We start from the raw sequence: 22,389 nt of genomic DNA on the forward strand, positions 1-22,389 counted from the left end.
TCTGAGGGTGATCAGCATCCCTCAGGGGCTCATTAGAAAAGCAGAATCTCAGTCCCTGTTCCAGACCTGCTGCCCAGAGTCCACAGTGCTCAGGCACGTGGCAGTTTGAGAGTGCGGGCACGGGGGACTTCAGCAGGGTCGGACGGAAGACCCTTGTCCTCGCCCCTGAGCTGTAGCCTCCTCACAAATGAGATAATGGCTCCTGCCCTTCTGCCCCCGGATCAGCTGGGAAGGAACTGAAAACCTGTGCGAGTGTGGGAGAAAGCTATGAGTGAGAATTTTTATACTTCATGCTCGGCCCTCATTAGACAATCTGCTGTACGTCAGCTCTCTCAGCCGCAGGACCAATATTCACCTGTAACCATCTGTCATGCTTCAGAGAGCGTTTGGGTGGACTTGACCAAGTTTTCAAAGGGCTCTCTAAGGCTCTTCTTCCCAGAGCTCAGGTTAATGCAACTGTACTCTGTTTTTTTTTTTTTAATAAGACCTTTCATATCACTTACTGCCCTAGGGTCCCAGAAGGGTTTCCTTGTTGAGTCCAACACAAGGTAGAGTAGGTGCTTGATGAAGCTTGTTGATTAAACCACAAATTAGCCCTCAGCCGGGTCCAAACACTGGCCTGATGTTCTTCACATCAATCCACTTACGATAGATTATTTACATCCTTAGAGACTTAACATAGCTACAGGAAGACTTGGTCATCTCACATAAATATGTATCAAGAAAATAGGCTCCCCACAATTGCTTCAAAAAGAATAAACTACCTAAAAATAAATCTAATCAAGGATGTAAAAGATCTTTACTTGGAAATTATAAGACACTGAAGAGAGAATTTGAGGCAGATTGGTGGAAGCACATTCCATGTGCATAGATAGGAAGAACTTAATCAGTAAAATGTCCATACTACCCAAAGCAATCTGTAGATTCATTGCAATTCTTATCAAAATACCGATGGCATATTTCACAGAATTAGTACAAATATTTCAAAAAGGTAATATGGAACCACAAAGGCCCTGAATAGCAACAGCAATCTTGAGAAAGAAGAACAAAGTTGGAGGAATCACATTACCTAATATCAAACTATACTATAAAACCATGGTAATCAAAATAGCATGGTACTGGCATAAAAATAGACACATAGATCAATGGAACAGTATAGAGAGCCCAGAAATAAACCCACAGCTTTATAGTCAATGAATATTCGACAGAGGAAGCAAGCACATACAATAGGCTAAAGACAATTTATTAAAGAAATGATGTTGGGAAAATTGGACAGGTACATGGAGAAAAATGAAACTAGACTACCTTCTTATGTCACATACAAGAATAAATTCAAAATGGATTAATGACTTAAATGTTGAACCTCAAACCATAAAGATTTTTAAAGAAAACATAGGCAGCAAAATCTTGGGCAATGCTCATAGCAATATTTTATTTGATGTATCTCCCCAGGCAATGGGAATAAAAGAAAAAAATAAACAAATGGGACTATATCAAACTAAAAAGTTTTTCATGGCAAAGGCAGCTGTCAACAAAATAAAAAGACAACCCACAAATGGGAGAACGTATTTGCTGGCACACTTCGTAAGGGTTAATATCCAAAATTTATAAAGAACTTATAAAACTCAACAGCAAAAAAAAATCCAATTAAAAAATGGGCAAGGAACCTGAATAGACACTTCTCCAAAGAACATACACATAACCAGTAGACATATGAAAAGATGCTCAATGTCACTAATCATCAGAAAAATGCAAATTAAAATCACAGTGAGATACCTGTCAGAATGACTGTCGTCAATAAATCAACAAACAGCAAGTGCTGGTGGGGATGTGGAGGGAGGAGGGAACCCTTTTGCACTGCGGGTTGGAATGCAGCCTGGTGCAGCCACGATGTAAAACAGTATGGAGACACCTCAAAAAATTAAAAAGGGAACTGCCTTATGACCTAGCGATTCCACTTCTGGGAATTTATCTGAAGAAACCCAAAACAATAATTCAAAAGAATGTAAACACCATGCCCTGGCTGGTATAGCTCAGTGGATTGAGCACGGGCTGTGAACCAAAGTGTTGCCAGTTCAGTTCCCAGTCAGGACACATCCCCAGTGTGGGGCATGTGAGAGGCAACCACACATTGATATTTCTCTCCTCTTCCCCCCTCTCTAAAAATGAATAAACTTAACATTGATAGAATGCTCTTGACTAGTGCGCAGTCCTTATTCAGTTTTTGCCAATTGTCCCAATACCTCCCCTCACTGCATTTCCCCCTGGATCTTGGATCTAATCCAGGCTCACGTGTTGCATTGAACTGTGGTCCCTTTGGAGTCCTTTAAACTGGAGGAGTGCCTCAGTTTACCTTTGTCTTTTATGACATTAACATTTTTGAAGAGTGCGGGCCAATATTTTGTCACAGTGCCAATGGGAAATTACTCATTTGGGAAAAATGCTAAGCAGTGATTCTTCACAGAGCATTACATTAGTAGATACATGATGTTGGTTTTGTTCCATTATTGGTGATGGTAACTCTGATCGCTTGGTTAAGGTGGTGTCGCCACAGTCTCCCTTTGTAATCAATAAGTAATTTCTGGTGTGTGTGTGTGTAGGGGGGTACTCTGACACTGTTCATTGTTTTTTGATAAATTGAAGCATCCATTTGTGACCCTTGATTTATCAGTTACTATTGCTTTGGTCAAAAAATGCTAACTTTCTCTTTGATTCCTTTGCATTTATTAGTTGGAATTCCACTATAACGACTAGTTTTCTCTTCCACACCCTTTATGTATTTACTTATTTTTGTATTTGTTAGCATCAGTAGGGACTTGCGGGTTGTTTTGATTCAGTTGGTTATTACTTATTACTCTCACTTTCATTTTGACAAGACTCTCATCTTGTCCCCACTTGGCCCAGTGGGTGTCCCTCCAGCCTCACCTCTGTGTTTGCTTGACATGGTCCTGTGAGTTTCTGAGGATCATTTATTCTTTAGCCCTTAGCATATCTATACTGAAGTTTTTCATTCAAGTCACTGCCCAAATGACAGATTCTGTTCCTGCAACAAATCTTTTTTCGAGCTGTCGCTATGCCCCATTTATTGATCTTACTCATGGTCCATTGGAGAACTAGACAACTGAATCAGTGCTGACAACATGGTAAGTGATGGTAGAGGGTGCCATGGAGCAGGGGGCACAGCTCTTTGCACCACTGGGTCAGCAAAGGGAGGCCCCTGAGAAGAACTGTATCCACTCGAGGACCTGAAAGATGAATAGAAATAAAAGCGGGGAGAAGGCACAGTGTTCCAAGCTAAGGGAAGAACGTATGTCTTCGAGGAATTCCCATCCCCTGGAAAGCATGTCAGAAAAACGACAATGGGGCCCCTTCCCCAAACAATTAATTCAGGATCTCTAGGGGACATCTAGGCCCAAACGTTTTATTTCCCATAATAGCTCTAACAGGGTGTCCAGCCTTTGGTGTCTCTGGGCCACACTGGGAGAAGTAGAGTTGTCTTGGGCCACACATTAAATACATTGCGACATGAAATCACAAAAAAATCTCATAATGTTTTAAGTAAATTTAGGTTTTTGTGTTGGGCCACACTCACCGCCATCCTGGGTGCACTGGCCCGTGGGCTACAGGTTGGACACCCTGCTAGAGAATTTATCACGAGGAACGGCACTCTGGAGCTAAACCTTTCAAAACTGGAACTTTAAAAGATACATCTTATCTTACAGGATTTCGAACTCAACAACGAACTCAAGATGAATGTCCTAAATTTGCTAGAAGAAGTTTTGCGAGACCCAGACCTTCTTCCACAAGAAAGGAAAGCCACAGCCAACATCCTGAGGTAAAGGCAATCTCAGCTGCCTGTTAATGACCTTGGTTGGTGTGTGCCGTGTTGGCAGAATACAAGATCCTATCAGAGCAGAAGGGTGTATCTTAGACTGCTGGGGGCCGTGAGGACTCTGCTCCCACAGGTAGGGTGTTACCCTGCACCTCCTCTTCGCTGCCGTCTCAGGCGGACTTCGGACTGCGCGATGTTACTTGCGTGGGCAGACAGTGGTTTACTGTAGAAGCAAAGGAAAAAGGGAGGAAGCCGAGGAGCAGCTCCTGCGAGCCCCGCAGGCATTGGCAAAGGAATTTCCTCTCCTCTCCCGGGTTCTAACAGTTAATCAGATGCCCTCGTCTGTGAGCATGGGTGGCGTTCCTGGGGGAGTCTCGTTCACCTGGCTGTAGAGGTGCCACCCCAGAGCAGTTTCCCATTTTCTTTGGTTCGTTTCACTGGGCTCAGACCGGGATTTCCACATCACGTGTGTTGTATAAATTTGGGACCCCCCCTTCCTTGTGGTAAAGATGGAGTTTGGGTTTCTCTAGAGATTTGTTCGGCCTGCCCACCCAGCATCCAAGCAGGTCACAAGCTTTCTTACGACTTCTTGAGCTAGCGGGAGGTCTTTTTTCGAGTCCACTCTGTACGAAGAGGGCACCATCCGTGGCCGTGTGCAGGCAGTTCAGCTTGCCCCTCACCCACGGCTCTGTGCTCCGTCTCTGCCTGCAGGGAGAAGGCCCAGCACCCGTCTTCTCCAGCCTGGTTTGCCCTCACTATTCCGACCTCTCGTTTCCTCTTCACTTGCAGTGTTTGGACAGAATCCTTATGTTTTCCTTCAGAGCTCCGCCATATTGTGTCTTTGTTATCCAGAATGCTTGTGTGGGGAGGGGAGCCCGTTTGAGCTCAGTCTGCCATGTAGAAAGCCCCTCCCTGTGCAACAATGCCAGATTTGGGTCCGTTTTAACACCTGGTCCTTAAGGCATTCCTAGCCTCCTCAGCTCAAGTTCTCATAGCCAGCACCTTCTTTGATCTAGGAGTTGTCACAGGTTGAACCGTGTCCCTCCTTCCCAAACATATATTAAAATCTTAGTCCCCGTAACTCAAAATGTGACCTTGTTTAGAAACAAGGCCATTGCAGATGTGATTCGTTCAGATGAGGTCATACTGGAGTAAGATGGGGCCCTAATCCACTGTGACCGGTGTCCCTACGAGAGGATGGCCTTGTGAAGATGGAGACACAGGGAGGCCTTGGGAAGAAGGAGCAGAGATGGGAGTTAAGGAACGCCAATGGGCTCACATCAGCCTGGAGGAAAGGACGATTGTGCTTGGGAAAACCTAGGAAGGAAGTGATCTGGCAGGTCAGAGAGTGAAGCAACAAGAGATTAGACCGTTCACTGCATGAGGAGGAGCAGAGCCTGAGGCAGGCCACGCGGGGGGCACAGGCCCACCGGACACAGTAGCCCCCCAGCAGCCCTGAGTGTGCAGACACATCCCACTTGGCTGTGTTTTGCAGCCTACCTGATTTCTGCCATTGAAGGGAAAATCTCCTAGTCATGGAACTTGGATAATCCCATCTCCTTTTAAGTTTTTTAAATCTGGTGTTTCCATATAAATGTACAAATACTAAACTGGTCATACTGACCAATACATGTAAGGGAAACCAAGGATCCTGGTGTGTTCTTCAAAGCTTTGAGGTTGTCTGAAGACTGAAAGCAAATTCACCCTCTCCTGGAAGTGGGCCAGAGGCAGAGGGACCCTCACAGCTGACGGGGAACAGTTATGACTGTACCTCCCAGCGAGTGTGACGTAGCCGAGAGAAACAAGAACACATCTTGTAGTGAAATGTGGCCCTGACATTAGCAATTTACATGCGTTCAAGTCACGTGACTATAATATGTAAGCATGAAGCGTGCATTTAAACATAAATTACATGAATCAAGTAGAGTGAAAGCTTTTTGCAATGACCCACCTTGCCTCACAGTCTCACAGGGGTTTCTTTCAACTTAACTAGCATAAGTAGTTTGTTGTCCATTTGTGAATAAAACCCTCTGCTCAAGAATGCTGTTTCTAATGTGCCACCGCTCTCCAACGTGGTCTGACTAGCTGGCTTCTGAGTCTCGGCAATGCTGAGTCTTTTGTAGACAACTAACACGCCACAAAATGAAAAGAAACAATGACTGACTTCTTCGAATGCCAAGTGGAATGGGTTCAAGTCATGAAAGAGCGTCCCTCCCAAACCTCTCAAAGCCCCAAACTGCATCAGTAGCTCTTATGAAAAGAGAAAATATTAAATAACTTAATGGGACCAGAATGTACCATGGAACATTAGGGTAAGATCATTAAGGAGAGGAACGTTTGATAGAAACTAACTAATTTCTTGACCACTTCTTTCCAAAAGAAGAAATAGTCCATCATTAAAAAGAAAATCTTTTTCATGGGTACATGTAGTTATGTGGCCACTGATCTCTCTCCAGGAACCTAGCCTGCAGTGGAAAGAATGATGTAAACCAGAAAACAATCACTTTTATTCCCTACACATAACCCTTAAGTGTGATTTAATAGTCTTGGGAGATAGAGTTGTGTTTACTTGTTGATTTCCTCACCTGACTCTGTCCTTTACCATATGAAGACTATTTCTTTCTGGTAACACATGACATGGGTAATTGCTGACCGGAGGACTGCCCCTCCTATAACCTGGAGGGATTCTGCTCCCCGTAAATAGCCAAGAGCCTTTGTAACAGAGGAGGAAGACGGCGGAGAGGGAATTGAAGTGTGCGCTCTGCTGGACCCTTGAAGAGGTGCCTCCCAGAAGCCTGCGTGAGACAAAGGAGAGTAAGAGGAGAGCACCCCCGCGCCACACCCTGGCCGAGTTCGTTTCTTTGAGCTTTTGTGTGGCCTCACTGGTGAAACAGAAGCAATAATGCTTACCTAGGTGCTGGCTGGGTGGCTCTGTTGGAGCATTGTCACGTACGCCAAGAGGTTGCAGGTTGGATTCCTGGTCAAAGCACATACCTAGGTTGCGGGTTTGAGTCCCAGTTAGTGTGTGGGGTGCATATGGAAGGCAACCAAGAGATGTTTCTTTCTCACATTGCTGTTTCTCTCTCTCCCTTCCTGTCTCTCTAAAATCAATAAACATATTCTCAGGATTAAAGACTAATAATGTTTACTTTGAAAGGATGTGTGTGTGTGTGTGATACATGAGGTAGTGTATGTTAAATGCTTAGCGCACACCTGGCATGTTGTGGGCGTGGAACACCCCTCTGTTAATTCTTTAGTTTGGAGGGTAGTAGTTTAGTTTGAATCAATTCAAAACACAACGAACTTTACAGCATTATTTCTTTTGAAACCTGCTTCCTCCTGCAGACAGGCTACATGCTTTGGGACCGTTTCAATATGTTAACACTTTTTTACATGATTGTGCCTTCATTTGGGAAAACTTAAAGTGCTGGCTCAGATGGCTTGTTATGTAATCGGTGTAATTCTGGACAGCGAACTAGTGTGGGACAGGCCGCATCACTCCCACTGTGGAACCCGCGCCCACTTCAGTCATAAGCGACTTCTGCATTTATTCATTCACTTACCACCTATCAAAAAGAATTTTATTGAGAGCTGAATAACAGCGTGTGTGGGGGGACATGCCACCAAATCTCAGGGAAGTCCATCTGGGAAGCCAGGGGGAAGGGTTTACCCGCCGCCTTCCTCTGCCTCACACCCTTCAAGGTCTCCCAGCACAGGTGCTCCCCCAGCTTCTGGTCTGCATGTCAGTGGGGAGGGGGCAGAGCCAGGGTTCCTGCCTCGGCAGGACGGGTCAGGGTCAGGGTCAGGGTCAGGGTCAGGGAAGAGAGGAGCGGGGGTGGGGCCCAGCGGACCTCCTGACCAGTAGAGCACTACAGGAGGCTGGTTTACGCACAGCCCGCCCTCTGGGTCATTCTGGGGTGGGTGGTTCCCTCACAGCCTTGTCTGTAACAAGTCAGCTCCCGTGGTGCCCCTGCACCTGTAATGCGTGTGCTTTCCGTCCCCTGGACTGCCTGTGTCCCCCACGCGGCTCCACGGCCTGGGCGGGCAGCTGCCGCACAGACCGGAGGAGCGCGCATTCCTGCTAATGTCTACTTTCTTTTCATGGCGGATATTTTGATTTTTTTTTAGAGCTCTTTCACAAGATGATCAAGATGACATTCACCTCAAATTAGAAGATATAATCCAGCTGGTAAGTTCACCCATGATCTTGTCCAGCACAGTTGGGTGCAGACTTCCGCCCCAAGGCCAGCAGTGTGCCTGCCCTGATCACAGGGTGCTCGACCATGCGTTCTGACCCTGAAGCTCTGTCAGGTGAACCAGATTTGGTGTGTCGTTCAGCCACTGGCCCTCGATATGCATGTTGGCTGGTAGTTCTGACCTGCCCACCACTTTCTGCGTGGCGCGCAGCTACGGCAGACCTTGTACTTCGGCAGCGGCTCCGAGCAGATGGGAGCCGCGCGCCCGTGAGCTTCATCCTCTGCCCCCATCTCTCGCAGGCAGACTATCCGAAGGCGGAGTGCTTTGAGACCTTGTCAGCCATGGAGCTGGCTGAGCAGATCACCCTCCTGGACCACATCATCTTCAGAAGCATCCCCTACGAGTGAGTGCTGCCCGTACCGCGGCTGGCCCTCTCAGGCAGGGGTAGCCGGCTGACAGTTGCCGTGATTCCTAAGGCAGATGAGTGGGCAGAGGTGTGAGTCCAGCAGACTTGGTTTGAGTCCATCTTGAAATGGTTTGGTTCCACTGAATGTCTACTGGTTCCAGTTCACGTTGGAAATATTGATTGGGACATAGTGGGGGCTCTCGAGATGGTCATACCTGAGTTTCTGTTTGTACAGTGAGTAGTGCAGAACGTACATTTTTCTTTACTCTCACACCCTTGCATCCCAGAAACCTCCATACAGCTGTAACAGTGGCTCTCAGATTTCAGTGTGTCTAAAATCATTTGGGAAACTTGTTAAGAATGTACATTCCTAGATTTGTCCCTCAGAGATTCGGTTCCAGTTAGCGTGAGGCCCAAGAAACTGAATTTTCAAAGAAAATCCTAGATAACTTTGGGTGGCCCAAGACTTTTAGAAAGATTGATCTTGGGTACATGCTGTAAACTCTGCTACCCACTTGCATAAATCAACAAGTGTTGCTGAGCTTTGAGAGCACAGGGGCATCATACCGCCTTCCGGTGTCTCCTGTGCAGAGTACGTGAGGGTCCGACAGCCCCTCCCAGCTGTCCTATTTGGTGACCCACAAGCAAGGCCTTTGTTTGGGCAAATGCAACTGTTGGCACACATCCTCTGTGAATGAAAAATTAAGTTGAGAATAAAGGAGGGCTGGGGAAGAAATAAGGGCATGTCAAATTGAGAACAGGCTGACAGTGACCAGAGCGGAGAGGGGAGGGAATTTCAGGGGAAAAGGGGAAGGGCTTACAGGAACAATTATTAAGGACACATGGACAAATAACAAGGGGCATGTGGAAACAGGGATGGAGGTGGGGAAGGCTGAGGTTGTTGTTGTAGAAGTACAGAAAATTATACTTGTACAACAATAAGAATGTTGATTAAAAGAAAAGAGACAAGAGCATGTCGTGTGCAGAAAGAGGACACCCGTGAGGATGGAGGGCCAGGTGTGGCAGGATGGGTGGTCAGAGGGTGGGTAGGGGGTCGGAGCCACAGCTCTGTCGCAGGCACACAAGGAGCCCGGACATAAAGTGCTCCCACAGATGTTATGTATTTCATCTTTTCTCTCCCCCTCTTCCAGCACTCATAGACCAATCCATAAATGTGAAAAAACTAAAATAGAAATATGGCCCACTGGCCAAACCAAGCAACCCAGTGACTATTTGAGGACTTGAGTGAGGAACCACAGTGCCTCTCCCCGGCACCTCCCGACTCCCCTCCAGTGCAGTGAGGATTCGGGAGGGACCTGAGTGTGACCTCTGTGGGGGAGCAGAAAGAGCAGAGTCCAAGCCTTCGTGCTGGCCCGTGGTGTGGTCTCTTCCTGGGACCCTCTCTGCTCTGTTCCCTTTGTGCTGGTGTGAACATCTACCAGTTATTTTCATCCCCCATGAGACTGGCACGGCTTTTGTCCATCAGCCTTGCAGGATGGGGCAGTACCACCAGCAGTGAGGGACGAAGGGCCTCGCACAGAGACTCAGTCAGCATTTCTGGATTAGGAATGTGTCAAGTTATGTTTTGCAATGGCTGCGTAAGTCCTGTGTGCTCCATTTGTCCATCGCTAGCTGTGATCTGGTGGCCTGCTNTACCAGTTATTTTCATCCCCCATGAGACTGGCACGGCTTTTGTCCATCAGCCTTGCAGGATGGGGCAGTACCACCAGCAGTGAGGGACGAAATGCCTCGCACAGAGACTCAGTCAGCATTTCTGGATTAGGAATGTGTCAAGTTATGTTTTGCAATGGCTGCGTAAGTCCTGTGTGCTCCATTTGTCCATCGCTAGCTGTGATCTGGTGGCCTGCTTGTGGGCGATGGGAGAGAGCAGGGGTGTTATTTGGAAGACAGGCCTTCCACCAGGCTGACCTCCCTCCACTGCAACTGCCTTCGTCACGTGGATGGACCGTAACTCGGTAACTGCGAGGTTGTTTATTCAGCCCTTGCCATAGTGTCCTGTCCTGGGCTCGGGAGAGAACAAAGGAGAATCCTGCCCATGGAATGGACATTTGCTGGAGATCGTCAGAGCAAAGTGGAGAGAAACATGCTGTTCTTGATTAACATCTTTGGTAGTGATTCATTTTTTGGACCTTCTGCTAAGGCTTACACTTTTTTAACAAGCTGATCCAGGGAAAAAATCTGGGTTTCTGAGTTAGTACTTAGCCTCTTTATTCCTCTTGTGTGGGTCATTGTTTTCCAACTTCAGAGAAGCCTTTATAATGAGCCTAACAGGGACAAAGTTTTTAGCATTTATAAGAGAAAGCTGGAAACTGAAAAATCTTTTCTTTTTTGCATGGAGTAGTGCAATCTTTTCTTTTTTGCATGGAGTAGTGCAATGCTCGAGTTGAGCTGAAATTCATGTGAGATGGTCAGTAGCAGCTGCTGTTGGGCAATGTCAAGTTTAATGTGTATAATGTCCACAGTTATTCACACCAATAATTGACCATTTAAATTTTTTTTAATTGGTTTTATATTTTGCTTTGAACTTGCAGAGAGTTTCTTGGGCAGGGTTGGATGAAGCCGGATAAAAATGAAAGAACACCTTACATTATGAAAACCAGCCAACACTTCAATGATGTGAGTAACCATAAAAGTAAGACATTGGGATGCTATAGGAAGGTGAATATCAGGGTCTGAAGATTCTTTTTTTAAAAAATAAAGCTACTCACATTTAAAGCAGAACTGAAGTAATGTTAAAGACAAACTTAAATTTCCTCTAAGAGTTCACAGTGATGTCATAATTTTCAGTGAACTTCTGGATGCAAGAGGTTCGCTTTTGATGGTACCCAGGTCTGCTGAGTGCTCAGTCGTGCACAGGGTGGTGTTCACTGTTTTCATCACAGTCATTATTACTTCATGGTCCTAGATCGACTAGTTCTAACGGAATAAATAGCATGTGTCACTGGTCCCTGGTGGGGACAGTAAGGGGACAGTAAGGTTAGGTGGACGCCATTCTTCCTCATCATGACTGAGCACATTCCGAGGGTGGCAGGGACCTCTCTGAGTGTGATGACATTGCTGCTGTGGCCGTGTGCGTGGTGACGGGTGTTGGTCCATCTCCCTGCTCTGCTTTCCCCAGCAGTAAAAGGCGGTGCTGTGTCCCCACCGCTCCTCATTTGTTCTGTTCTAATGGCCTTGGTCCTGAATTAGAACCACAGATGTCGGAGTGTCTTCAGGTCTTTCCAGGCAAAAGGGAAGTTTGCAGTTACACTCAACCACAGTAAAAATAATGCTGATAATATATTTTTAAAAATAAGACTACCAGGAACACCCATAGGTAAATGAACAGGTCATTTAGAATCAAAACACAAAACAACGGTGGAGATCCCCCAAACAGCGCTTTTGCTCAGGGCACTCGCAGGGCACTCACGAGCTGAGTGAACGTCAGCACGCGTGAGCGCCACAGCCACTGCTGCCCGCGGCACGGGACCCCCAGCCGTCTCAGCTGCTGTCTGGGAAGCGGGGCCCCTGCTGTGGAAAGGGGCCCTCCACTGCCCACCACACACACACACACACACCCGGGGTACGGCGGACACTCAAATCGGGGTCAAGCTCCACACCCACGTCTCCACTTCGATGACTGCTGCGCTGTGCCCTCAGCAATTTTCAAATGAACTCGTCATTGGCACTCCAGACCTGCCAAGCCTGCTTCCTCGTCTTCCTCTCTGTCCTCAGTCAGAGGTGATGGCCTCACCACGCCCTCTCTTACCCAAGCACAGAAACTAGAGGTGGTCTTTGACTACCCACCCTCACCGCCCCCAATGTATTAGTGAACCCCAAGTCTGTATATGTCTCAGACCCTTTTCCACTGCTGTGGCCTTGATGTGGCCTCTCCTTTCTCTCCAGGAGCTCCTAACTCAATACCCCCTGCCCTCTCGTGCCCTCCAACCCACTCCTCATGCAGGACTTTGGGAAAAGCTCCTCTGAAACTCCAACCTAATGATGGTACTTTCTTTGACAAAAATTTGTAAGTGGCTTGCCCTCACCTTCCGGATGTGGTTCATCTGCTCCACCTGACCTACAAGAGCTGGGCTCACCTGTCATCCTTGTCTTTTATGACCCCCGGGCTCCTCGGGTGGCTGCCAGATCCTCCTTACCGTGCCTCCCACCTCTGTCCCTGTGCAGACGCACTTTGGCTGTGGTGGAAAGCAGCGACTGACTCAGTGCAGCCCACGACCTCAGTGCCAGAGCCTCCTCTGTGCTAGGCCAGATGCCCATGTGTCCTTCCACTTTCCACTGCGCCACCCACCCCGCCCCCGTGCAGACTTGGCTTTGCATTTTGCCGTGTGGCATTTACTGTTTATATCTGCCCACCCCCTCCCCTTCCCATCTAGCTAGACTCAGTGCCTTAAGGTCAGGGATGCAGAGTTATGTCTTTCTGTTTCTGGCACCTGAAAGAATGCCTGCTTCATAGTAGGTGCTGAATACAAAGTAATTTTGAAATAAATATGCATATTGATCATTGGGAAGCACTGTGAGATCTTCAGCACTTAAAGACTCACCAAAGAATGTTTGCACTCATCCAATGTGGCCTACGGATGCGGTATTAGACCCCTGTTCCCTTTTTAGCCATCAATCCTATTCTGTCCCTTTCCTTTCCGTATTCTAAGTGCTGAGCTTCTTAAGCCACTGCTTCTTCTCTTGGCTTTTATTAACAGAATTGTAGTTCTCAGCCTTGACACTCTAGGTCCTTTTAACTGCTGGTGGAAAGAAATTCAACCAAATACATAGGAGAAAATATTCTCTCTTCCATTCACTGAAGTGTTTCCAGTTTGAGAGTTGATCAGGTGAGAAACAGTTCGATTGGAGGTCACGCGTCTTGTTTCTCTGTGATAAACTGGGGCTTCCGAGAGTAGATAGTCCACACCCCGGGGGGGGGGAGGGCAAGGAGCCTGTGGAGAGGCCCCAAGAATTGAAACCCACCATCTGCAAAGGTTGCTAATCCTCAGGGGTTAGCTCGTTCTACTCTATTTCCTCACTAATTGTTGCAAACAACTCCTTCATCAAAATTACCACTGGACAAAGTCACCTCTTCCCCCAACAAGCTGATTCTAAGCAATGCCTCTCTTGCCTCTGTTCACTATAATTATCACAGACTTTAGTCACTTCAGAAAGTTTTTATCCAGATATGGACTATGATCTGCAGGTAACTCGGGTATTTGACCCAAATGCATTGCTTGGGCTCTTAGTCACCTCTTGTGGCCTTTTCCGTTGTCTCAGATGAGTAACCTCGTGGCCTCCCAGATAATGAATTACGCCGATGTCAGCTCTCGCGCCAACGCAATTGAGAAGTGGGTGGCGGTGGCGGACATTTGCCGCTGCCTGCACAACTACAACGGCGTGCTGGAGATCACCTCCGCCTTAAACAGAAGTGCCATCTACAGGCTGAAGAAAACCTGGGCCAAGGTGTCCAAGCAGGTGAGTGGCAGCGTGCCACACATCCTGGGGCCGAGGAGAGGAGAGGCTGGGAGACCTGAGCCAGGAGAAATAGTACTAATTAGGAAATAATTAGCTGAAATGAGCAGCTCAGTTGCCAAAGAAAGGTGCCAATGTGGGTAATTACTGTGTTCTTATTACTTAATTGATTCCACTCATGTGCATTTCTAAATGGTTCATTTAGAGAAGAAAATACGACCCCAAACATTCATTATAACATATTTGGGGACAGTCTCAAACAATGTGGTTAACAGTCAGGAGTTGTTGCCTGAATTATTTAGAGAGGGCACATTGATTTCAAGGGATGCTGAAGGAATCCACTCTTTCTCCCCCAAAGTGAGGGTGTGGATGTCTTAGGACCAAACACCAGGACAAAGGGCCTCAACATTCACCTCTTTCGTTGTTACCCACATAGTAAATTTAAAGTTTTGGCATGATGACTTAGATGTGCAGAAATTGAGCTTTCTTAATTTTCTTTTCATTGGACTCAGCTTGACCCTTCCTATCACTTTCATTCAGATAATGTCCATCACGGTCTCCTCCCCCCGCCCCCCCCCCAGACTTCCCTGCTGGCCTGCTCCACCAGCAGGCATGCTGGGAAGAGCCCCAGGCTCCTGGGACAGGGTAGCCTGAGGGCCCCCAGCCTGGGCATCTGCTTTCCCAGCCCAGCTGCGGGGACTCGGACTCGGGGGCTGCTTGAGTGCAGATCCTTCCCCCGCCCAATCTCCCATGCCGTGGAAGTCCAGATCTGTGTTGACAACAATTGCATTTCTTGGTCCGAATCAGCTATGTTTTTTTAACAAGTTGATAAAGACAATCATGGGAGGAAGGATTTGGACTGGAGGACACAGGCAACTCCATAGCCAAGCAGCCAGAAGTGAGCTTTGATGGCTTGGAAATTACACTCAAAGAGCTTCATCATGAACCCCCCCAATGTGAGACTTCGCCTCTAAAAGTCCCATTCCGCACGTGCTTCTCAGCCCCTTCGGTCCCCGAGTTCCTCACACATTGCCATTCTCCTCTTCTACACATTTCCTCTCTTTTTGGTTCAGTAGTACAGTCACTTTTTCTTCTCCAATTGTCTTTTTTCTTGTATCAAATAATATCTTGATATCTTGCAAATTATATCACATCACAACAATTTGCCATTGTGGAAGAGAATCGAGCATCTTTTGGTAACTTACTATCTTATCAAACCATAGGAGAGTTTTCATGACATACTGAGTCATTTTTTTTCTTTCTAGACAAAAGCTCTAATGGACAAACTTCAGAAGACTGTTTCATCTGAAGGAAGATTTAAAAATCTCAGAGAATCCCTTAAAAAGTATGTCTGCCTTTGTTAAACTATTTATAGTTCCTAAATATATTTCAGTAATTTATGTCATATACAGATAGTGGCCTACTTCCTACTTTGCTCTGTAATGAAAAACAAACAGGAAACAACTTCCATCATTTTCACATTTTTCTGACTTTCCTTGTCATTTCGAATACTATTTATACAGTAGGTGTCGTGTGGGTATGTCACAGTATGCAGGGTATTCCAAGTAAGAAGCAAATATCACCATAGTAAGTCAAACCATGATTTACTATTAAAAGTTTGATTTGGCATTTCTTTTTTAATTTTTTTCTTTATTATTTTATCATAGTTCAATTACAGTTGTCCCCATTTTCCAGCTTAAGCATAATGATACCCTGTGATATTTTTTATTTAACTATTCCATTATTGTTATCTACTTTTGGCCTTTTGTTGCTGGATCATTCTCTGTTGAGAAAGAGAGAGAATAGAATGGAACAGAACAGAATAGAGAATCAAATCTATCCTGCAACTGGTTTTCCTACAGTCCGCACACAGGCCCTGCGGTGCCACCAGTGCAAGACTCTCGGGGGTAACAACAGCAGCAATACAACAGCTGGTCACTGAGTGCTCACTACGTTTCAGACTCCATGCTAAGTGCTTGGTGTGTCTCATTCAAGCCTCACAACTAACCAGAGACATAACTGCAGTCGGAGGGTTAGCCCAACACCGTTTAGTAAGTGGCCGCACTGGGACGCGAACCCACTTCCCTCTGCATCAGAGGCCCCTGTTCTCAGCTCTAGGCTCTGAGGAGACCCCGTGTGTCCCACCTCAAAAACAAACAAACAACACACAAAAAATAAGTAAGGTCTCACATTAGTGTGCAGTGGTGATATTAATTACAGCTATGCTTTCAGCTTTTAGATACTAACTAAAACGGAACACAAGCTTTACAAGCTCTAACCGCATTGATTTTCCCGTCCAGCTCTTTCAGGTTGACCGTTTGCACTTTAATGAGGTGAGGACGCAGGGTTTTCCTACAGGCCAATCTACAGGCTCTGCGAACAAATACTGACAAGCACTGCTAGCAAGTGTTTTGTATCTGTCTATGAGTTCTCCTATCATTTGAAGGTGCCATTGTCTCAAACACATTGTAAAGCATGGGCTGTAATTTTGTATTCTATTCTATTGTGAAAAGATGTGTTTACAACTCAGCTTAAGGAACTGGAATTAGAAGACCTTATTCTTCTCGGTTAACTGAGGTGGGGCATCAACCTGATGGGAATGGGCGTGAGAACAGTGTCTCTTGGTCTTGCAGTTGTAACCCGCCCGCTGTCCCTTACCTGGGGATGTACCTGACAGACCTGGCCTTTATTGAAGAAGGGACACCAAACTTTACCGAGGAAGGCCTTGTCAATTTCTCCAAAATGAGAATGGTAGGTGCAATTTCCTAATCAGCCTGTTTTAGTGACTGTTCTGGCTTGTAGAGAAGGGGCTAAGCCATGAAAGTCGCTGCTTGCTCTTTAACTTTGAAGTGGATGAGATGGTGGAACTGGGTCTAGTACCTGATATCGGCTGATTGAGATTTCGAGCTGAGCAAAGACAGTAGGGAAGAAAGCTTCTGGGAAGGGAGTTTAAGACTGACCAGTGACAGATACTGAAGGCGTCTTGTTCAACAGTTATGTTCTGAGCACCGAGTGAGAAGCAAGGCGCTCATGGACCCTAGCACGCAGAGCTTTCCACCCCTGAGCTCGAGGCCGCCCAGTGCCAGCTGCCTCCCTGATTGTGAATTCAGTCTCTTCTTGCTGTGAGCATTTCATACAGCTCATTGAAGGCCAAGAAAGCCCTGAGCATACGGAATGATTGGGCAGAGCCTCAGTTACTGCACCAGAGGAGGTGACCACCCGCTCAGGGGTGGGCTCCCAGAAGGTCATGCTGCAATACTGGAAAATGCTTTTGCTTTGCCTTTGTTGTTTTTCTGTCAGATATCACACATCGTCCGAGAGATACGCCAGTTCCAGCAGACTTCCTATCGAATAGAGCATCAGCCAAAGGTAATATTGTGGTTGTGAGAGAATGTAATAGAGAAAAAACAGATTAATGAATTAGAAACAGCAGTAGAGTTGATCAATAATGCCAAAAGCCGACTCACAGGAAAGACTGATAAAATAGACAAATCTTTAGCAAGTCTGATTAAGAAAAAACAAGGCCAAAAAACCCATCAGTTTATCATCAAGTTTTATTGATTTTACTTCCTACATTTATCTTGAATCTGTCTACATCACCACCACCCCTGGTCTAAGCTACTATTATCTGTTACCTGGTCTACTTGCATTCACCCTAGAATGCAAAATCCATTCTACAAATTACAGCCAGACAGAACTCTGAAACATAAGGTAGAACATGTCTGTAACTTGCATAAAATACTTTATTGGTTTCCCATTGCTCTTACAATAAAGAAAGAAAAATATCTTGCTATGTCGAAGAAGTCTTGCATTATGTGATACCTACTCATCTTTTAAGATTCATCTCACATTGTATACCCCTTTTCCCTTCGTCTCTCCATCCCAGCCACACTGGCCTCCCTTCCTCCCCTCTTTCCTTTTTCCCTTCTTCTCATTTTTTAATAGATGTTATTTTTTAGAATTGTTTTGGCTTTACAAAAAAATTGGGAAGGTAATACAAAAGATTCCCATATAACATATAGCCAGTTTTCCTTGCTCTTCATGGAACTTGACAAACTTATCCTAAAACTAATAAGGAAGGAAGCTTAGAGAGGCAAAACTATGGTGAATAAAATAGGATTATGCAGGTATAAGAATACAAATCAAATAGAACAGAATAAAGTCCAGATGCATATTTCATCCATATGAAAATTTAATATGGAATAAAGGAGGCATTTTTAAAAAGTGCTAGAAAGAAATTGACCATTTGGTAAGTGGAAAAAGAATTTTGACTCTCCAACTTACACCATTTACAAAAATAAATTCCAGATGAGTTCATTACCTACATATAAAAAGAAACATTTAAATGATTTGGAAACAACCCATATGTCCATAAACAGATGAACGGATAAACAAATGCAGTGTATCTATAAATGAAATACCACTCAGCAATGGAAGAGGACAGACTACTACCCAGAATAGGTGGATCTCAACACACTGTGCTGCGTGATAGGAGCCACACACAAAAGAGTGCATACCGGATGGTTCCATTTACCTGGAGTTCTGGAGTAGACAGAACTAACGTGCGGTGATGGGAACCAGGGCACTGGGTGCTTCTGGGAGCAGATCGACTGGGAAGTTGTATGAGGGAACTTCCTAGGGCAATGAAGTTGCTCTTCATCATGATTTTGTGTATTTAACACGGGTGTATGCATTTGTCAAAACTAACCAAATTATTAATCTCGCTTATCTAAGTTATATCTCAACAAAAATGAAGAGCTATGTACATGGAAATGCCCCATGCCCCAACATTTTCATTTCAGTGTCATTTCCTTCCATTTTGCTTCTAGTCCCTGCCCTAGAGGGACACACACGCATGAGCGCTGGGAAGCATGCCGTGGGAGTTTCACCTTGACTTTGTGCGACACTGAAACATGGGCAGCAGCTAGATACCCATGGACACGAAGTTGTTACGTGAACTCTGACACATCACACTGTTAACGCTGTGCAGCAGTTAGAGCTCTGTGGACTGGCAAGGGGGCTTGCACAGCTTACAGTTAAGAGATGAGAGCAGGGTAAATGACATGATATGATACCACTTATGATTAGAAGGGAAAAAATTTCTGTAAGCACGTGCAGTCTCTAGACAGACAGGAAGACATTTAGGGGGACACGAACCAAATGGTGACGGTGTGCCTTTTGAAGGAAGGAAGGGTCTGGGAAGTTGGGAGAGGATGCGAGATGTTCGATTTTATTGTTATACACAGAGAATATATCCATAAGTTTCTCAGTTATATAAAATTTTGTATGTTAAGAGGATATATTGAATTGTGTCAGATTCCACTCAGAAAAGGCACAAACCAATGTCCTGAAAAAACTAAAAGCTAGGATTTCCTTTTTTCTCTCCAGGTCACTCAGTACTTGCTTGACAAAGCCCTCATCATAGATGAAGACACGCTGTATGAGCTGTCGCTAAAAATCGAACCCCGGCTCTCTGCTTGAAGAACTGGCCTTGTCCTGAGTCTGTGGAATTTTTGCGGAAGGGGGGCAGACAGAACTGTGCGTGCCATGCCTCCCGCCCACGTGCAGCGAAGACCGACAGGATGGAGACGAGGCCCCTTGGTCCACAGAAGAAGAGGAACCCAACGGGAGTTCTTCTCCCAGCCAGGAAAAGCATTGCTGTTTGGGACCGAGACTTCAGACTTGGGTGGGAAGGTGGAAAGAATGATATTTGGTAAAGCTGATGGCACATTCTGCATGAGAGAATGTATGATGGGAGATTCGGTGGTCATTTTAATGACACAGGTAAGAGGGTGGATTTCAGACTCCGCCCCGTGTTGTTAGAACTTGCGGATGAGGATTCGCGAGCAAGGCCTGTGATGCTTCTCTGGCACGTCACTGGTGTGGGTGCACCTCCCAGTCTTCTCCTAAGATTTAACTGCTTCCATTCCATTTCCTTTGTTACCAGCTTCCAGAAAAGCCAGGCTTCCTTCGTAGGGGTGGGCCGACACACAAGCGATTTCAGTCTGCAGCATGCGCATGGTTTTCAGTGCATGGAGGAATGACAGCATGTTCTGAAACTGCTTTCTGGTCTTTAGGCAGCAGGAGAGGAAAGAAGGATGAAAGCCAAGTGGATTTGTACGTAACATTTCTTTAATTAGAAACTCAGTAGTCTGTGCCCCAGAGGATTCCAGCCAGTGGCTGCATGAGGTGGGGTGGGGGCTTCTTCCCACGGCTGTGCCAAGAAGCCACGCCCTTGAGGGCAGTTGCAGAGTTTGCGTCAAGGTGCCCATGGGCCTCACCGACAAAACTGTGGAATGAGACGAAGGCCACAAAGTGCTGTGGGGAAGGCGGGTTTCAGTGCTGAGTTGACGAGGTGTCGCACAGGGATGTCTCTGCCCCTCACTCTCTGTTTGTCTTCTTTTCATCCCTCGTGACAATGAGTGAATCTCTTCCAATGTTCGCAAACCGTTTGTAGGCTCATTATGAAGATGGGTTGTATTTTTAAAAAGTTGTTTAGTGGGAATTTCTTTGTAAAACCCACACTTCCACATACTATTGGCAGACAGTTCTTCCCCAACCGTCTTTGTTTTAAAATTTTTATACTTTTGAGTGAAAATATTGTATGTGTACGGGAAATGGGTCCAACCACTCAACAGCTGTTATGCCAGAAAAACCAGCTGTCGGGGTTCCTCCTGCGACCCTGCAAGAGGAAAGTGACCTCACTTTTCCCAGGATTTTCAGTTGTTGAAGAAATAGGGCTCTCTTGTGTTTACTTCCTTCTTCTTTTCTCAGGGAGACCTCTGCTTTAAAAGAAGGAAGAGAAAAAATATGGTTATTGTTACCTGAGCCTATTGCACCTGACGTTTTCCACTTAGAGGCATGGAGTGTATCGATGTCGACAATGAACAAAATTGATCTGGCTGGCTACTTTCCCTCTTTCTTTGCACTTTAATTATGTTGTTAGAGCTAACAGCTGACTAACAAGTTCATCTTGCTGGCTCCTAAGGCCCAGTGGAAGGGCCAGCATAGAGGTGGAGAATGTATACAATTTTCCTGCATGGAAGGGCCATCTCTGTACATAACTATATAGTGAAGTAACAAGGAAGTAAAAGAAACTATTTATAATATTTGAAGACCATTCCAAAAATATTTTCAATAGCTCATATTAGCCAAAGGTGTAGCACTAAACCCAAGGAGGGTTGCTCATGATTTATTTATCTTTTTTCTACAAAAAGTTGCCTGTTTATTCTCTGTAGTTTCAGTTAAGAGGTTGAAGCATCCTGACGCATGACACAAAGCATGGGTTCTTTGGTTTCTAACTGCATAACTTGTGATTTATTTCTGTGTTCAGAAACCGAGGGCTTGGACTGGTATGTCAACGGCACCAAGCACCTCAAGGTCTTGCAGAAGAAAAGAAAGTAAAGGTTAACTTTCTTGACTCAAAATCATAGTCTGAGAAGGTGAACGAAAACCAGGACAATCAGTGAAAGGACTAGACACAGGATTTTTGGGCAAAACAACTCTTGGAAAGATCCATACCTTTGATTCTGCCTTAAAGTCCCCAGAGTCTTCCAGAGGGGAGAGGGGGGGTGTGCGGTTTCCCTGGAATTTTGGACCCGTATTTCTTAGACTCATATGGTTCAGAGTCACTGCAGCCATTTTTATGAAAAAAGAAAAAGAAAAAAGGAGATAGAGGGGTTTGTAAACGGTCCTCCAATTTTGGTATGTGGGTTTTCAAGTAGTGACAAAGCCTTCATGTTTATTTCTGCAGAATGTTGGAAGCGCCCCCTAGTGGTCAGCTATGGGCACTAGCAGTTGCTGTGCAGACCGTTAGCGTATTCCTGAGCTTTACAAGTCCTTCCTGCTTTCTGGAGTCACTTGGCTGGAGCTGTGAGAGAACTCCGCCTCCAAAGGAGTTCCTTTTGATGACCTGCACCATTTGCGGGCCAGTGGGGATAGGAATGCACATTTAAAAAAGCTCAATTCGGTCACATTTAAAATCCCCGAGAGCAATTTGTGATGTTTCTTCCTATTGTTAAAGCACCCATCCTCTTCTGCTTTGCGAGCTTTGTGTGTGTTGTTGGAGCCTGCACTCCGGGCTGCATTTTGCCTGTATTCCATTTTATGAGACCCATTTCTAAGAGTAGATGGGAGGTCAGCTTCTAACAACCAAGTAGCAAACACTTTTATTGTTGCAAATTTAATCCATAAAATCAGGAGTAAAATCCAAGTTCATGCTTGCAGACGAGGACTCCCATTTTGTAATGTCAATGAAATTACCTTGGGCTTTTAGAGGATGCCATTGGTTATTAACTAAGACATCCAGGTTTGCTACTGGGACAGGTCTCCTCCTTAGGCCGGTATATTATGTGACAGATTCAGGCATGAAGTAGACTGTCCTCACTTTTCTGTAGTCTTTCTCTGAAGGAATTTAAAGAGGGAATTTTAAACTAATGCTGCGATAGTTTTAAGTGGCTCTCACACAAAGTCCCAATTA

The 22,389-nt window shown here is 45.6% G+C and overlaps 1 protein-coding gene across 4 annotated transcripts in view; it reads left to right on the top strand.

Moving 5' to 3' along the window:
* The window catches only part of RASGRF2 (Ras protein specific guanine nucleotide releasing factor 2), a 188,293-nt gene extending 166,717 nt beyond the window's left edge, over nt 1-21,576 (top strand). For all 4 annotated transcript variants that reach the window (XM_037032149.1, XM_037032150.1, XM_037032152.1 and 1 more), the window contains 9 exons: nt 3,723-3,835; nt 7,961-8,021; nt 8,329-8,432; nt 10,988-11,072; nt 13,716-13,913; nt 15,176-15,255; nt 16,544-16,661; nt 17,211-17,279; nt 19,299-21,576. In XM_037032149.1, coding sequence (XP_036888044.1) covers nt 3,723-3,835; nt 7,961-8,021; nt 8,329-8,432; nt 10,988-11,072; nt 13,716-13,913; nt 15,176-15,255; nt 16,544-16,661; nt 17,211-17,279; nt 19,299-19,391 — 921 coding nt within the window. In that variant the 3' untranslated portion in view covers nt 19,392-21,576. The remainder of the gene's footprint in view (nt 1-3,722; nt 3,836-7,960; nt 8,022-8,328; nt 8,433-10,987; nt 11,073-13,715; nt 13,914-15,175; nt 15,256-16,543; nt 16,662-17,210; nt 17,280-19,298) is intronic.
* The last annotated feature ends 813 nt before the right edge of the window (nt 21,577-22,389 follow it).

Source organism: Sturnira hondurensis, unplaced genomic scaffold, assembly GCF_014824575.4.
Source record: "Sturnira hondurensis isolate 20B ecotype Veracruz unplaced genomic scaffold, ASM1482457v3 Scaffold0021354, whole genome shotgun sequence".
In the NCBI taxonomy this organism is placed as follows: domain Eukaryota; kingdom Metazoa; phylum Chordata; class Mammalia; order Chiroptera; family Phyllostomidae; genus Sturnira; species Sturnira hondurensis.